Source organism: Eschscholzia californica, unplaced genomic scaffold (assembly GCF_041429995.1).
Source record: "Eschscholzia californica isolate CP2 unplaced genomic scaffold, dmEscCali1.0.p SCAF_6, whole genome shotgun sequence".
Classification (NCBI taxonomy): domain Eukaryota; kingdom Viridiplantae; phylum Streptophyta; class Magnoliopsida; order Ranunculales; family Papaveraceae; genus Eschscholzia; species Eschscholzia californica.
Genome location: NW_028238483.1, coordinates 18,522,721 through 18,541,671, shown reverse-complemented (window position 1 = coordinate 18,541,671; position 18,951 = coordinate 18,522,721). Strand labels below are relative to the sequence as shown.

General features: G+C 37.2%; 1 protein-coding gene across 1 annotated transcript; it reads left to right on the top strand.

Moving 5' to 3' along the window:
• The first annotated feature begins 13,705 nt into the window (after window positions 1-13,705).
• Window positions 13,706-14,793, top strand: LOC147532170 (uncharacterized). Its single transcript, XM_086649913.1, has 2 exons — window positions 13,706-14,570; window positions 14,783-14,793. The coding sequence occupies exons 1-2, from the start codon at window positions 13,706-13,708 to the stop codon at window positions 14,791-14,793; spliced, it is 876 nt and encodes a 291-aa protein (XP_086506039.1).
• The last annotated feature ends 4,158 nt before the right edge of the window (window positions 14,794-18,951 follow it).

The following is an 18,951-nucleotide window of genomic DNA, read 5'->3' as shown; positions in this document are numbered from 1 at the left end:
TCTTTGGTCTTCCAGGTTTACGGCGAATCAAACATGGTAGTGTTTTTGACTCTTCATTAAATGTACATGGTTCATCGAAGTTAGGGGCAGGGTTTATATGTTCCTTGTAAGTCTTCACGTAAGACTCCGTTGTCCAAACAGGATCATAGAAACAATCTTCTTCATCGTAATTTATACTTCTATAGTTTATGTGATGATTCTGTAAGAAATTCCATCAGTGCTGGTTTACTACAAGAAAAAAAAAACATATGTATTAGTTAAAAAAAATTATAATCAAATTTACATACATTAATAATGAAACATTTAATAAAAATCAAATGAGATGGATCATAAATAACAGGTACAGATCAATAAATTATGTATAATGTATGAAAAAGTACAATTGTTTATTAGGTTAAGAGAAGTTTTATATGCTTGTCATGGCCACTGTTCTGGTAAAAAAAGGAGTGTAATGTTGGATAAATTTTTCATACTTTACGAACCTTTGATCATTAATACTATCATCTTACGTGAAATGTATGCAGATTGTATCATAAAGTATGGTAATTTATCGTAACGTAACTGTAATTTTTATTCTGTTACAAGAATCAGAAAGGATAAACATCAAGATATTATTAGCAAATTTTATCAGAAAACATGAAAAGTTATCGTAAAGTACCTGTACTTTATATTCTGTTATAGGAATAAGTGTGGATAATCACAAAGATCAAGAACTGTACGGACAGATGATTCTGATCTGCAAAAAAAACAAAAAAAGAAGAGGATTTAACGTAGATCTGAAGAAATATACAATGAACATTGGAAGGAGAAATAACATACTAACATTGAACAAATCATTAAATAAGAAATAAACATCAAAGATCTTAAAGAGTTATGAAAGTTTTAGAGAGAGAAAATATAAATCTTCCATTCGAAGGTAGTTAAGATTACAGCAAAACAGATTCAAAGTTATTGAAATGGAAAACAAGAAAAGAAAGACCTAAATCAAGATTTGATGTTTTCAACGATTCTATATGAATCTTTAACCTATAAAGCAATAAAGATAAGATTTTAAACCTGAATAACAATGGCTAGAAAAAGAGATAAACAGTATAAAACCTAAATAACAATGGAGGTTTTGATGAAAGCTCTTGATTGAATATTAAACAATGGAATTTTTAACAGCTGGTGGTGAGTTTAATTTATGTTTAATGAAGATTTCGTTTTTAGAGAGAGAGATGGAAAGTTACCGGATTTCAGTTACGGAATATTATCAACATAGTAGTTAGTTACAATTCAAACGTGATTGGAGAGAGAAAGTTGAGATAAAAATGGAAAAAATATCTTTAACAATTTAGAATGTAAATCACGTTTTGATATTAAAGAAGGTTAATATAGGTATTAAATCTTTAATATGTATTATATGGATTTGTGTTTTCTCTCTAGATGAGACCAAAAGGACTAGATATCCATTTAAATTATTATTTAGGTTTTGAAATCCTTTTTAGGATTATAGAGGATTAAATCTCCTATTAGGACCCTATTTTTGGTCTATAGACTCAAAAATTAAATAAAAAACTTCGTTTTTGCAAGCAATAATGCCTTTGAATACAAATTTAATATGCAAAGTTTATTTAAGTTAGTCCTACCTCGAACAAAATTCTGGCTCCGGCCCTGGTCTTTGGTAACCCTACGGCAGGGCCGTGTCTGGGGGGAGGGTAGGGAGTCCGCCCTGGCCCCCCTCCATAGATAGGCCCATTTCTTAAGAAGATGATTTTCCAATTGTATACTCCTTCCGTCCCAAATTAAGAGTCCACTATTCCTTTTTGGGATGTCCCAAATTAAGAGTCTCATTCCTAATATATCATATAAAATCCCTTACTTTTCATGAATACCCTTTCTTTAATATTTTCATATATGGTGCATTAATTAAGTTAATTAAGGCATTTGACACTTTCCAATACAAAAATTAATTTTTCCAATCAGCAAATTCTTTCTTTTAGATTAATATAGTTACTTTAAATGACTAATCGTCAAATTTGATTGATAATCCTTGAATTACTCTAACAAAAGTTATCAAATAAATAAGGGTAAACTTGGAAGAAGAAAAACTATGAAAATAAGTTGGATTACCAATATGGGATTCTTAATTTGGGACGGAGGGAGTATATAAGTTACTATGCATAATTATGCCTGTAAAGGCAACTAGCTCCACAGGTAAGACTAGTGTGTTTCCAAGCTAGGGATTGTGGTTCAAATCTAACTGGCTCATTTTCTTTGTTCTTTTCCTCGGTGTTTTGGGGAAACGAGAATAGTTTCCGGAGAAAAAGGTGGAAACCCAAAAAAAGCAAGAACCAAACACACCCTTAAGGTCGCCGGAAGGATATTGCCGGCGACTTCATGTCTCTATTCTCTCTCTCATGTCTCTCTCTCTCTTCACTCTCTCCCTTTTCTCTCTCTCTGATTTCTCTTTCTCTTTCTTCTCGTTCTCTTCTCTCCCTCTCTAACTTCGGCGAAGGGGGAGGAACCCCTTCGCCGGAGTTAGAGAGAGAGAAGAGAGAAAGAAGTGTGGAAAAAGAGGGAAAAGAGAAAGAGAGGGAAGAGAAGAGAGAGGAGAGAAAAGAGAGAAGAGAAGAGAGAAGTATCGCCTGAAAGTGTCGTCGGAAGTGTATGGAGGTTACCAGAATTTTGTGGAGGTTGCCGGAGTTCATGTGAAAGTAGGAGAGGAAGAAGAGGGAAGAAGTTGAAAATATGAAGTGTTTGGAGGAAACCAATTTTTTTTTGTTTCCACCTAAAACTTTGTACCTCGAGAAATTCCTTTATTTCCCTAAATCACCCACCTTTTTTTAATAGTTGGGTCAGGTTGAGAGTATTACTGCTAAACCAATCCTTCTTTATGGTCCGTTACACTTACATTTTCATTTTTAACTAATTTTTTATTTGGGTGCATCTATTTCATTTTTAAGTTAGTCACACTCACTAAAAGTCTTTGATCGGCCCGTGGTCATATTTTGAAAAGTTGAAAACTGAATATTTAATATAATTTTATATTGAGATCCAAACATTCCATGAAAATTTAAAGTTTCACTTTGTTATTTGTAGTTATAAATTTTAATCTAAGATGAAATAAACATATCTTCTTGCTCACAAGTGATTCTGAGTTCTTAGACTAAACATATCTACAAAAGAGTTACATAACTAAATTTCTCAGAACTTTCGAATGTAAAGTGCCTCATGAAGGGAAAGGAATTGACAAGACACACACTAAAAAAAAGACCATAAAGGTCGAAAAAATCCTTAAGATCGAGAATGAAAATACCCTAAAGGTCACAGATTAAAGACCCTAAAGGTCGACAATAATAAAATTACATCAATAATATTATACTAATAAAAGTGAAATCTTGATCGTTATTTTCTCTTGTGTTCTAAATTCATCTTCAATCTTCTTGAGATGTTCATCGTAGAAATCGACAACAGTGACTCTTCTTTTCTCACTAACATCTATATCCATACTTCTATTCCATAAACATTTAAAATCACCAAAAAGTGGATTATATCCTTCATCGAATTTAAATGTTGTAAGGCGATCCATGTTGGAGAGGGAAGAATAAGAAAAAGAAGAAGAAGAAGAAGAATTGGCGATCTTGTTGATGATAATGATATTTCTTTCGAGTTAAGAGTGAGAGAGAATAACTGTGTAGTATGGGTTTAGATTCAATAGTTTCTGTCTCTAAAGCCGACACTCCAAGATCTTATTATATATCTAATAGATAACATAAACTAAAAAGAGGAAAATCCGGAGGAGGGATCCCTCCTCCAGAGAAAATCAAGATTTGTAAAAGTAGTTTTAGAAAGAGAGAGAGAGAAGAGATGAAACCGTTTTTAAGAGAAGTAGGGGATTTGTTAGTTCCTTAGATGCTCTTATTTAGACTGCTTGCTTAAAAACAATATCGAGCTTTGAGTCCTTTAGAGAGAGAGAGAGAATTCTAGAAAGAGAAACATGATATTGGTGGCAATAATAGCAGTAATATATGCTAGAGTACACAGTAGTTTTAAGAAGAGTAGTTGAACATGTATTTCGTGGAGCTCCATTTCCAAGGCGAATGCGTTTACTTATACTCAAAGGTCTACCACTCCAGCGTATTCATCATCATCACCATCATCACTATCGCCTTGACTGTCTAACTAACACACTTGTTTGTTTTTCTTCTTCCCCTATTTTCCTGATGTAGAATTTTAGAGAGAGAGTAAAGAAGAAGATTTAGATTTTATTACAATTAGAACAAGTAATTACAATTGTTCTCCTCAACTCTTATTTATAGTGTTTAGAGAAAGAGAGCTAGAACAACCGTTAAGGCAGTTATAGAGAGAGAAAGAGTCTGTTATAAATGTAACATAAATTAAACCGAAATTCAAATGAAATGAATTCTCATTTCCTTCTCATATCCTTATACTCCCCCTCAGACTGATGCTGGAGTGACAGGAGAAGGCATTAGAATGTGCTTGAGTCAAACAAAGAGATCCTTAGGCAATCCCTTGGTGAAAATATCAACTACTTGCTGATCAGTAGGAACAAACTCAATATTCAAAATTCCTTGAGCAATAAGATCCCCGACAAAATGATAATCCACCTCTATATGCTTCATACAAACATGAAAGATAAGATTTTGAGCAAGATTCTTGGCACCCATATTGTTACAGAACAGAGTATAAGGCTGACTAAGTGGAAAACCAAGTTCCTCCATGAGATACGAAATCTAGAACACATCAGAAGTAGTCACACTCAAAGCTTTGTACTCAACCTCATTTGAGGAACGAGCAACATTGGGTTGCTTCTTAGATGACCAATGGATAAGATTGGGACCCAAATAGACGCAAAACCCATTTGTACTCCTCCTTGTATCTAGACAACCTGCCCAATCTGAGTCACAAAACACCTGAAGCTCATGAATACTGCCATGACTAAGTGTGAGACCTTCTCCCAAACTACCTTTCAAGTATTTAAGAACCTTTTTCACCAGCTACATATGAACATTGGTAGGTTGATGCATAAACTGAGCTAGGTAGTTGACCCCAAAGAAGATATCAAGTCGAGTAATAGTCAAGTACTGCAAACCACCCACAAGAGTTCTATAGGATTCAACATCTGTAAAAGGAATACCATCAGTACGAGACACCCTTTGGCCACTAGGAATAGTCACTGAACTCGGTTTGCAACCAATCATATTTGCCTTGTCCAAAAGCTGCATAGTGTATTTCTTCTGAGTCAGAAGTAAAGAAGAGGTAGAGCCAAGCTTTTCAACCTCTATACCCAGAAAATAATGCAACTCCCCCAAATCTTTCATAGCAAATTCAGTAGACAAAGTCTGAATCAGAGACTCAATGAGATTTGAAGAAGAACCTGTCAAGATAATGTCATCAACATAGAAAAGAAGAATCAACTTATCATAGCCTAGTTAAAGAGTAAACATGGAGTGATCAGATTGACTATTTAGAAAACCAAACTTCTCCAGAAAGGCACCAAATCTCTGAAACTAGGCCCTTGGAGCCTATTTCAACCCATACAAAGACTTATGAAGATGACACACATAATCTTTGAGTTTAGAATCCACAAACCCCTGAGGTTGTTACATATACACATCCTCCTCCAAAATTCGATGAAGGAAAACATTAGAGACATCCAACTGCTTGATGCACCAGTGATTAGAGACAACAATATGTAAAAATTTTCTAATGGTTTTAGCTTTAACAACTGGACTAAAAGTTTCAGAATAATTGATTCCACATTGTTGATTGAATCCCTTAGCCACAAGTCTTGCCTTATGCCTTTCTAAAGAACCAACAGCTCTGTGTTTCAACTTGTAAACCCATTTGCAGCCCAAAATATCCATAGAAGGCTGAGGAGGAACCAATGACCAAGTTTCATTTTGTTGAAGGGCTGAAAACTCATCTGCCATTGCCTTGCACCATTCCTCATCCTTGGAAGCTTCTTTATAACTGGAAGGTTCAACCTTTTCAGTGAGAAGTGTCATGAAGGAAGAATGAATAGAGTGACAAGCCACAAAGTCAGCAGCATTCTTAGGCTTAACAATACCATTTCGAGCTCTCGTAGTCATGGGGTGCTGAGGTGTAGAGGGCATAGGAATGGCAATAGGAGAACCACTAGTGTTAGAAGTAGGTGCTATCCCAATAGATGTTCCATCATCAGCTGGGACAAAAGCAATAGGAATAGAAGCAATAGGAAGCACCATAGGCAAATTAACAGTGTGTTGTGCTATAGAAGAAGCAGAATAAGAATCAGCAAAAGGAAAATGTGATTCATCAAATGCCACATGCCTAGACATATAAATCTTGTGTGTTTTGGGATCAAGACACTTATATCCCTTGTACATGGGACTATAATCCAGAAAAACACATAGAACAGATTTAGGGCTTAACTTATCCCCTCTCTAAACACCAAGATGGGGATAACAAGCACACCCAAACACCTTGAGGTGAGAATAATCTGGTTTCTTCTGAAACAACACCTCATAAGGACTCCTAAAAGTCTAGTGCCTTAGAAGGTAACAAATTCATGATATGAACAACTGTGGAGAAAGCTTCAAACCAAAACTCCATTGGAAGAGATGCTTGAAATGAAAGTGTATTACCAATTTCAATAATTTGTCTATGTTTTCTCTTTGCCCTTCCATTATGTTGTGGTGTATATGGACAAGAGCATCTAAATTGAATTCCACTTTCATCAAGAAATGACTTAAAAACACCCTTAGCTATCTCTGGAGCTCCATCACTTTGAAAGGAAATAATACTTGTACCAAATAAGTTTTCACTTGTAGCCTTGATGTGTTTAAAGCAACCAACACTACCAAATCTTTCTGTCATAGGATATATCCAACTATACCTACTAAAATCATCAAGAAGGAAAATGTAGTATCTTCCTCCTGACTTAGTAGAAATAGGGGCAGGACCCCAAACATCACAATGTATAAGTTGAAGAGGAACTGTAGAACAACTCTTTGAATATAAAAAGGGAAGACATTTGCTTTTCCCAAGCTGAAAAGAGCTACAGAACTCATCATCTATACTTGTAGAGACATAAATCAACTTAGTATGATTAGGCTTTTTGACAATAAAAGTGGCTGGATAACCTAACCTTCAATGCCAAATAGAAGAAGAAGCAGCTGTAATAACAGCTAATGCCTCATTACCATCAGAGAAATCAATAGGGTACAAATTGTTTATCATAGGTACTGTTGCTAAGGTTTGATTACTCCACAAATCCTTGATATAGTATCCCCAAGGAAGAAACTCAACTGAGCATAGATTATCCTTGGTGAATTTGGATATAGATTTCTCTTAATTTTGGGAACATGAAGTATATTATTCAACTTGAAGTTATGTGTAGATGTCAATAGTTGAGTATGACCAATGTTTATAATAACAATATTCGATCCACTACCTACGATAACAAACTCTTTACCAAGATAAGGTTTAGGTTCAGAAATTACCTCTGAATCATGAGTCACATGACTGGTGGCTCCTGAATCAGCAAGCCAGATTGAAGCATCAATATTGTGCAAAGATACAAGACCTTCTTCTGCTTTAGGAGCATAATCAGCCTCATAGAGATATATAAAATCTGATGAAGCAAACTCATCATATGACTCATCATCAGACTCATGTATGAGAATATAAGTATTGCACTCTTCAAAACCTTTATCTTCTTGAGCCGAACTGGTTTCAGTGAAATAACCACCATTTTTGGATGAATTGGATTGATAATTAGACGTATTAGGTGGAGAATACCTATATCTACATTTTCGAGCTAAATGCCCCCATTTGTGACAAATTCCACATGGAATTGATGAGAAATCGAAGTTCTCAGCCTTAAAGACTGGAGAGCTTGTACTTGATTTTGTTGATATTGATTTTTCGCTTGTGATACTTGATTTTGCGATTTTTGAGTCAGAGATTGATTGTTTTCCTAACTATGTTTAGAGTTTTGCGTCTGTTTAGACTGTTGTTTCATATGATTTTGATATTTCTGATAACTCTTCTGAGCTTGAGGTTGTTTGTATTGATTGTTCATAGTATAGAAAGCTAAATTTTGATCATCACTCTCTTGAGACTTCATCCATTGTTCATGTTGAATTAGTCTCGATTTAAGTTCAGCAAAAGTAATCTTACCGGTTCGATTTTGAATAGCAACTACAAATTGGCCATGAGCTTTACCTAATCCTTGTAAAGTGAATCGAATTAGTTCCTTCTCACTAACCTTATCATTTACTGAAGTCAATGAATATGGTAGTTGTTTGATTTGACGCAAATACTTAGTAATAGTCGAAGTTCGCTTGATGATTTGAAGCTCTTTGGCGAAGAACATCCATCTTTGATTTGATTTCTTCAGTATAAGCATTATGTAAATAGCACCAGATCTCTCTTGAGGTCTTTAATCCTAGAATATTAGATGAGATCGAGTATGAGAAAGTCGCTTTTAAGCAAGATTTCAGAAACTATCCTGTTTGCGCCAAATCACATATTCAGGATTAAGGATTTCTCTATTGTTTTCAGTAATCGTAGGATCAGGTTGAGTGAATGATCCATCGATGTAGCCGATTAGATCATTACTCATCATCATCATAGTTTCTATCTGATCTTTCTAGACCAGATAATTCAAATCATCGAGCTTAACTGAAATGTAGTTGATGATATTTGACCTTTTAGGAAGAAGAACTGGAAGAGATGATGGAGACTCCATTATCGATCGCGGAAGCTTTTGTGATCGACTAGAATGGCTCTGATACCATGTAGAATTTTAGAAAGAGAGAGAGAAGATTTATATTTTATTAGAATTAGAACAAGTAATTACAATTGTTCTCCTCAACTCTTATTTGTAGTGTTTAGAGAGAGAGAGAGAGAGAGAGCTAGAACAACAGTTAAGGCAGTTATAGAGAGATAAAGAGTGTGTTACAAATGTAACAAAAATTAAACCAAAATTCAAATGAAATGAATTCTCATTTCCCTTTCATATCCTTATACCTGATTATTAGTTTCGTTTTGTTGTTCTTTTGTTTTATAGGGTGATTACTAAGATTGATGTAAATATATATGAACGCCATCAAGGTGTTCCAAACTAAACAAGTAAAAAATTTTTGTAATCTATCACGTGAATAAAAATTAAAGAAAACTTCTGATTCAAAGGCTATAAAGAAAGACTATAAATTTATCAAAAACAAGTATAAGAACCTTCTTGGAAAACAATACTTATTGTGGCTCGAAACAACAAAGCAAATAATAATTATTGAAAAACCACTCAACATGTTCGAACAATGGTTTCTATCAAAGTCAATATGAAGCTAAAGAGATATTAAACTTACCCAACTAGCGCGCAAAGGGAGTACATTCACCTCAAACCGTACAATGAGATGAAATCAACATCCCCAAAGAAATAAATAAACAACCCATTTTGACTTTACATAACTTAATTATGTCCAAACTTTTGACCCCTGCATGACGTTTCTTCACCTTGGTAACTTTCTGTTCATGTTTAATTTGCCTAAATTCCAGTAGCAGTAAACATAAACCTAAAAAATATGTTTGTTGGAATCGCAGCAGAAGAGGCAGCCAGCCAAAAGCTTGGCCGACCTCCACACTAGCCAGCCATAGCTTTGGCCGATGCGGCACATCTAAGGCACAGGAAAAAGAAGCAGCTCGGTATTTCTCTCGAGGTTGCTCGAGTTGCCATGGGAAGTTCTCGGGAAGAAGGGACAATAGCGCGGTTTTCATCTCTTGGCCGGAATCGATAAGAACAGCTCGGGACTGCTCGTGTCAACTCGAGAAGGGGCTACTTAGCTCGGGAAGCAACTATTTGGGCGAAAGTCTTCTTGATTTGGCCGGGTTTCCTAGGTTGTTCCTGCCATTCTTTTGGCCGGAAAACTTAGGGGTTTTAGTGGAATATTTCTTGCCTTGATGCTCTTGTTGTTTGATTGAATTTTGGTTGCCAATTTCTAAAGAGAGAAAGCTTAAGTGAAGCTTTCATGGTGGTTTAGTTTAGAGGAAGAAGAAGGTACTGACTGTTAAGGGGAACCCTAGTTTCACTAAAGTGACACCTAATCTGCACTGTTAAGGGGAAATCAGGACATTTTTAGGGGGAGATCGGCATCACATACTTACTCATATTTTTCAACAATCCTAGCCTCGCGCATCATCGGAATAGGGGAATTTCAACCTTAACTCGTGTTTTTCTTTATTTTCTTCTCATTTATTATGTGTTTCACCATGTCTAGCTAACTTTTGTATTCAGATACTGGTGAACCATGAATTGATTTGTGATGAAAGACTCATTGTTTGTTATATGTTAATTAGATTAACTTTGTCTAATTTTATAAATTAGAAACCCTGATCTCAATCGTCTATTGACATATCATTTGATAGTTCGTACTTAATTTGATAATCGATGCTTAGTGACTTTTGATCGGTTATACTTAGTTTGACGTACTATGCTTAGGAGTGCCATATTTATTCATTGCCAACTTATTTGATAGTGTGTCATTAGTTTGATAGTCGATGCTTAGTGACTTTTGATCGACTATGCTTAGTTTTACACATTATGCTTAGAATTGTCAATGTGGTTGAAGTTAGCTAAACTCTCATGTTCTAGATAATTTGTATTAAGTCATATCGATCGTGTGAATCGAAGTATCCTTCTCACCTAATTCTTCCTGCAACTCTAATCCCGTATTTCTCTCATCTCTCATTTAGATTAGTTTTATTTGTTTTCTTTATAGTCTTATAAACCCAAATCCAAAACAAAATATCTTTATCTTTCCATTTTAGTCTAACTTAGTCAGTGACACCTAGACCGGTGGACTTGACTCTCTCGATATCTGTATTACCTTCCTGTCCTCGTGGATCGATCTCGGTCTTACCAGGTTTTATTACTTGACGCCCGTATACTTGTGAGTGGAGACCTTTTAGGGTAACCTTTTAGGCCCATCAATAAGATATATATGAACTAAGATGCTTTCTCAAAGATTTACCTTAACCGCTATTTTCCACGGATTAATATGATTGCTTTCTCAAAGACCAAGAGCTCCTATACTTGAGACACCCGAGCAATCAACTTGATCTCCCACCTTCAAGTTAGTTAGAACTTCACGGTGGTTATACGTAGAACACCTCCTTCTTTACACTAGATAGATAGTTCGGAACTAACCTCTCTTACTTGATGTAGTAAAAGTAGAAATATCTCTAAGAATTTTCCACACCTTATTATGTTCTAATGAGCCCCTTATATAGAATTTTCAAAGTCTGAGTCCAACCCTAATTAGGTTTCCTAATTGCCGCTAAAACAGATTTGGGATTTTCACCAAAATAAAAACTTCTATTACTTTGGTATTGCCGACCACCCTACGCCTTAATGGTTAGGTCTGGCCGGTCCCATTAGTGTGGTTGGCCATGCCATGACCGATCCACTTACGGGCTTTAAGTCCTCGACCCAAATTGCTTTTGGCTTAGACTCCATACTATCTATGCCTTAGCCTTTGCCTGGTCTTTTGTACATATTTATGCATCTAACCCATACTTTTATGTCTCATACCTCTAGTCATATCCTTCAATCAGATCAACACTCTTTGGTGTAACCCGATATAGGATCCAGACGAAGTTAGTCGCGAATCATCCCGTGATTCGACGATCGTAGTTGGGTTCTAGCTAAACATTACGAAACTAAATCGTCCGAACTTGATGATCTTCTTCACCAATTATCCTATCCAACAAATTGCTCGCGTTGCTACTTTGGTTGAAGGACATCTCCTTTAGGAGCCCTAGTCGAAACTCGTTAAAATGTAAGTCTGGATAGCTCAAGCGATAACCTGACCACCAAAAATTAAGCCTTGCCAAAGCGCAGGCCTAAGGAGAACCCTAGTCAAAACTCGCTAAAACCTAAGATCGGATAGCGAAAGCGATAACCCGACCATAAAAAAATACACCATGTCAAAGCGCAGGCCTAAGGGGGAGCGCTAGTCGAAATTCAGTAAGTTGTAAGCCCAGATAGCCCAAACGGTAACCCGACCAACAAAAATTAAGCCATGTAAAAGGGCAAGCTTAAGGGGGAGCCCTTGTCGAAATTCGTTAAAATGTTAGCCCGGATAGTCCAAACGATAACACGACTACCAAAAATTAAGCCATGCCAAGGCACAGGCCAAAGGGAGGCCTCTAGTCGAAACTCGTTAAAACCTAAGTCCGGATAGCGAAAGCGGTGACCCGACCATAAAAAAATAACCCTTATCAAAGTGCATGCCTAAGGGGGATCCCGAGTCGAAATTCATTAAGATGTAAGCCTTGATAACCCAAGCAATAGGTCGACTACCAAAAAATAAGGCCTACCAAAGCAAAGGCCTAAGGTGGGGCCCTAGTTGAGACTCAATATAACCTAAGCCCGAATAGTGAAAGCGATAAACCGGCGATAAAAAAATAAGCCATGTCACAACACATGCCTAAGGGGGAATCCCTAGTTGAAACTCGTTAAAACGATCCCGGATAGCTCAAACGATAACCTGCCTTTAAAAAAATTAATCGTTGCCAAAGTGCAGGCCTAAGGGGGAGCCCTAATCAAAACTTGTTATAACGTAAGCCTGTATACTGAAAGCGATAACCCGACCATAAAAATTAAGCCCTGTCACAGCGCATACCTAAGGGGGAGCCATAGTCGAAAATTGTTAAAACGCAAGCCCTGATAGCCCAAGCTATGACCAAGCAAAAAGATATAAAACATCAAAAGAGAAGCCATGCTAAGGCAGGTGAAGCTATGAAATCACGCAGATTATCCATCGAACTAATAATTTTTCTATCTTGCAGGGAAACTCGAAGAACAAGACTTGAACCTTAGTCAGCTAAGACATGTCATCTAGTAAGCCCAGGTCACGAATGTTCTAAACTAATTAAGTAACAATCATCATTTCAAAGAGAATATCGTGATGGAAACAAAGAACAGATAAAATACATTATTGTTATAAGGGATGTGGCTGCCCATAAATCATTGGTGATGCAAGGGATTTGGGTGCCTTTAATATACCCTTTTTCTTATCCAACTTGTATCTCTAGCCACCCACCATTCCTACAATACCACCTTGATGTGGTGTCACCTTATGGTAGCTCCATATGAGAGGTGTCACCTTATGGTAGCTCCATGTGACAAGTGTTTGTGGTTAAGTGACACCACATCATGCAAGTGACAACACATGAGGTTATGTGTCACCATTCTACAACTCCATATGCAAAGTGTCATCTTGGTGGTGACAACACACCATGCAAGTGACAACACATAGGGTATGTGTCAACATCCTATTAGTTCTCCCACCCTATAAATAGATGTACTTTGTGTATTGTTGATATAAGTTTGTAAGAGATAAGAAAGTGTATGGAAAAGATTTGGAAAGAATTCTTCTAAATGTAGTTTGGTTCAAGATCATCTCTTTGTTTTAGTATATCTTAATATTTCTATCTTTTTCACTTCCTTTATTTCCATTAAGTTGCATGCAAATATCGATACACACTGAAGAAAATAGACCGACAATTTACAACACGTTATCAGCACGAGTCTCTAGCCAGCTGAAAGAAGCCGTTACTCTGCTCATTTGTCGAAGTCAACATCAGTGAAATATCGAACAAACTAAGCCGCTACTCCGTCTAGTGAAAGGTATAATATTTTAATTTATATTTCATAATGTCTAACCTTGCTAGACTTGAATTTGCAGCTCTAGATATAACAGGTAAGAATTACATGGAATGGGCAGTCGAAGCTAGACTGACTCTAAAATACAAAAATCTCCTGAACACTATTGTTGAAGGGAATAATGCAGAGGAAATGTTACGGGCTCAAGCTTTAAGCTTTTTGAGACGTCACATACATGATGACCTGAAGTCAGAGTATTTGTATGTGGAAGATCCCTTGGCTTTATGGAATATCTTAAAAGATAGATATGATCACCTGAAGATGGCCATCCTTCCAAAAGCTCGAAATGATTTTATAAATCTTCGACTACAAGATTTTTCTTCCATTTCTGCTTATAATTCCAGCCTTTGTAAAATTGTTTCCAGACTAAAAGTGGGAGGAGATATTATCACTGATGAACAGATGATAGATAAAACATTGAGTACGTTCCATGCCTCGGATATTGTCCTGCAGTCACAATACCGAGAGCGACGTTTCTCTAAATTCTCCCAGTTACTGACCTGTCTTTTGGTCAATGAACAGAACAACCAGTTGTTGTTGCAAAACCATGAATCTCGACCCACTGGGTCCGCACCTGTGCCTGAAGCACATGCAATATTGTCAAAAGATCATGGAGGGAAACAAAATTACAAAGGGAAGCGTGGTTCCGGAAGAAACCACCAACGTGGATCCCGCACGAACAAATGGGAGAGAAACAGGCAAACCCCTTACCACCGGAAGTGGGAAAAGGGAGAAAATTCAAAGAATTATGCAGCGAGAAAGCCTGATAAAGTAAAGGGTAAACATAATACCCCTCCCAAAGCTCGTGAAGAAGCTTGTTACCGTTGTGGTATGGAAGGTCATTGGTCCCGTACCTGTCGAACGGCGAGACATTTGGTGGACCTATACCAAGCATCTCTGAAATCTAAAGCTGCACCAGAGATGAACCACATGGAACTTGATCCACCATTGTGTGTTGGAGATTATCTCCCTGAAGGAGAAAATCAAACTGATGATATGTTTAATATTTAGTGTATTTAACTTTTCTATCTATTATAATGCTATATTATAATAACTTTTGTCTGTTAGATATTAGATAGTATATTATATGTATCTGTAATAGTTTTGTTTATGTTATAAATAGTTGTGGTTTGAATCTTTTATTATATTATGAAAGGTATGGATTCCAGAAGAAACATATCTAAAGGTGATGAAGATAGCTGTCTAGCAGACAGTGGGACCACAAATTCGATACTTCGAAATACAAAATATTTCTCGACCTTAAAATTATGTGAGGCAAATGCGATTACTATTGCTGGCTCATCAAACATTATAGAAGGCTCCGGAAGAGCTACTATAATATTGCCCCGTGGTACGAAAATAATTATTGAGGATGCTTTGTACTCGACTAGATCCCTGAAGAATCTATTGAGTTTCAAAGACATTCGTCTGAATGAGTATCACGTCGAGACTGGGTCTGAGAATGATAAAGAATATTTATATATCACCTCGAGTATATCATGCCAGAAGCGTGTTCTGGAAAGACTTGAAGCTCTTTCTTCTGGGTTATATCTTACAGAGATTAAAACAGTTGAATCATATGTCGTTGTCAACCCGAAGTTGCACGATCCAAATACTTATAAAATTTGGCATGATCGACTAGGACACCCAGGATCTACCATGATGAGTAGAATAATACAAAACTCTCAGGGACACCCTCTTCAGAACCAGAAGTTTTTGATAGATAGGGATTTTACTTGCACTGGTTGCTCACTGGGGAAGTTTATTACTCGCCCATCCCTGACGAAAGTACATATCAAATCTCCCAAATTTTTGGAAAGGATTCAAGGTGATATATGTGGCCCTATACACCCGCAGTGTGGACCATTTAAATATTTTATGGTATTAATCGATGCATCAACTAGATGGTCTCATGTAAATCTGCTCTCGACGCGGAATCAGGCGTTTGCAAAGTTATTAGCTCAGATAATTCGTTTACGAGCTCACTTTCCTGATTATCCGATTAAGTCAATTCGTCTAGATGGAGCAGGAGAATTTACATCGAGTACTTTCGATTCCTATTGTCTCTCAGTTGGAATTAATGTTGAACATCTTGTAGCTCATGTTCATACTCAGAATGGTCTAGCTGAATCATTCATTAAGCATATCCAACTGATTGCGAGACCAATGTTGATGAGGACTAAATTACCGGTTACTGCATGGGGACCTGCAGTTCTTCATGCTGCAACTTTGATAAGGTTACGTCCTACTTCGAATAATCAATTCTCACCTTTGCAATATGTTCAAGGCCAGCAGCCAAACATATCTCATTTGCGTATTTTTGGATGTGCTGTATATGTTCCTATTACAGCCCCACAACGCACAAAGTTTGGGCCTCAGCGCCGACTGGGAATATATATTGGTTTTAATACACCATCTATTATTCGATATCTCGAACCCCTGACGGGTGAGACTTTCACTGCACGCTTCGTCGATTGTCACTTTGATGAGACAGTTTTCCCGCCATTAGGGGGAGTAAATTTGCCTGAAGCAAATGTTACCAAAAAGGAACTTTCTTGGGTTACACCAAATTTGTCTCATTTTGATCCTCGTACTAATCAATCTGAAGTTGAAGTACAAAGGATAATACATCTACAAGAGATTGCTAATAAAATGCCTGACGCATTTAATGACGCAGCGAGAGTGACAAAGTCACATATACCTGCTGCAAATGTTCCAGCAAGGATAGATGTCCCTGAAGGACACAATAAAAATATTGCAGCAAATGAATCGTCCAAAGCACGTCTGAAACATGGACGACCAATCGGTTCTAAAGATATAGTTCCCCGGAAGAGGAAAAACCAACCACAAGCAAGTAATGTTCCAGAAGAAACGACAAATACACCCCTAGAAGTGGGTAAAGCCCCAGAAGAGGCAGAAGCTCTTGAAGAGCATGAGTTATCTCCAAATGAAGAGATATCTATAAATTATGCTTGTAATGGTAAAGTGTTAAATCGAGATAACATAATCATCGATGATATATTTGCGCTTTCAGTAGCCACTGATATTATCACTGAACATGATGATTATGAACCACATTCTATTGAGGAATGTCGGAAAAGGACTGATTGGGTAAAATGGAAAGAAGCAATCCAGACAGACCTGAATTCACTGTCAAAACGTAACGTTTTTGGACCTGTAGTCCTGACACCCAAAGATATAAACCCTGTAGGTTTCAAATGGGTATTCATTAGAAAACGAAATGAGAACAATGAGGTTGTCCGCTATAAGGCGAGACTCGTGGCACAAGGTTTCCTGCAGAAACCAGGGATCGATTATGAAGAAACATATTCTCCAGTTATGGATGGAATAACCTTTCGATATTTGATCAGTTTAGCAGTTCTAGAAGAACTCGAGATGAATTTAATGGACGTGGTCACTGCGTATCTATATGGAAAATTAGATACTGACATTTATATGAAAGTCCCTGAAGGATTTAAATTGCCTGGAGGCAACCCACGTACCATGTATTCACTAAAGCTTAATCGAGCTTTGTACGGATTGAAACAAGCTGGACGAATGTGGTACAATCGTCTTAGTGAATATCTGATCAAGGAAGGTTATGTTAATGATCTCGTTTGCCCATGTTTATTTATCAAGAAAGGTGATGTTGGATTCGCGATTCTTGCAGTATATGTTGATGATATCAACCTTATAGGAACTCCAGAAGAGCTCTCTAAAGCAGCAGAATATTTGAAGAAAGAATTCGAGATGAAAGATCTCGGGAAAACAAAATTCTGTCTTGGCTTACAAATTGAAAGAAGCACAAGTGGCATACTTGTTCATCAAACATTATACACTGAAAAAGTCCTGAAGCGCTTTAACATGGAGAATTCTTATCCGCTTAGTACTCCCATGGTTGTTAGGTCTCTCGATGCTCTGAAAGATCCATTTCGACCTAAAGAAGAGGACGAAACACTCCTTGGTCCAGAAGTACCATATATGAGTGCTATTGGTGCATTATCATACTTAGCTCAATGCACTAGACCGGACATTGCTTTTGCAGTAAATCTATTGGCCAGATATAGCTCTGCACCTACTAAGAGGCATTGGGTTGGTGTAAAGCAAATTCTAAGATATCTGAGAGGAACAACTGACATGGGATTGTTTTATTCAAAGAACTTATCCGGTGATTCTCAAGTAAAAGGATACACAGATGCCGGTTATATTTCTGATCCGCACAAAGGGATTTCTCAGACAGGTTATGTATTCACAAGTGGAGGTACAACTTTCTCATGGCGATCTAGTAAACAAAGTATGCCCGCTACCTCATCAAACTATGCAGAAATTATAGCTCTTCATGAAGCAACAAGAGAATGTGTATGGCTTAAATCCATTATTGAACACATTAGAAGCTCAAGTGGTCTTGATTCAATCACAAAATCTCCCACAGTCATTCACGAAGATAATTCGGCTTGCATCGCTCAGATCAGAGAAGGATACATCAAAGGCGATAGGACTAAGCACATATCCCCTAAATTGTTTTACTCACATCATCTCCAGAAGAATAATGAGATTGATATCCAGAAGATACAATCGTGTGAGAATTATGCTGACTTGTTCACCAAGTCTCTGCCTACTACGACGTTCAGAAAACTGGTAGATGGCATCGGAATGCGACGCTTGAATAGCCTGATGATGTAAGACTACATCGTTCCAAGATATGATATTCATCAGGGGGAGTCTATTATCATGTGCAGGTTCATGTATCGCTATCTACGCTTTGTACTCTTTTTCCTTCGTCCAGTTTTTGTCCCAATGGGTTTTTCTGGCAAGGTTTTAACGAGGCAGTATTTAGCGTATCCAGCGTCACTCGGAATCTATTATTTGTACTCTTTTCCTTCATCAGATTTTGTCCCACTGGGTTTTTCTGACAAGGTTTTTAATGAGGCAATTATTTCAAGTGATGGTCATCCAAGGGGGAGTGTTATAAGGGATGTGGCTGCCCATAAATCATTGGTGATGCAAGGGATTTGGGTGCCTTTAATATACCCTTTTTCTTATCCAACTTGTATCTCTAGCCACCCACCATTCCTACAATACCACCTTGATGTGGTGTCACCTTATGGTAGCTCCATATGAGAGGTGTCACCTTATGGTAGCTCCATGTGACAAGTGTTTGTGGTTAAGTGACACCACATCATGCAAGTGACAACACATGAGGTTATGTGTCACCATTCTACAACTCCATATGCAAA

Coding starts and splice junctions, on each gene's coding strand:
- LOC147532170 (XM_086649913.1), top strand. CDS start 13,706: ATGTCTAACCTTGCTAGACTTGAATTTGCAGCTCTAGATATAACAGGT.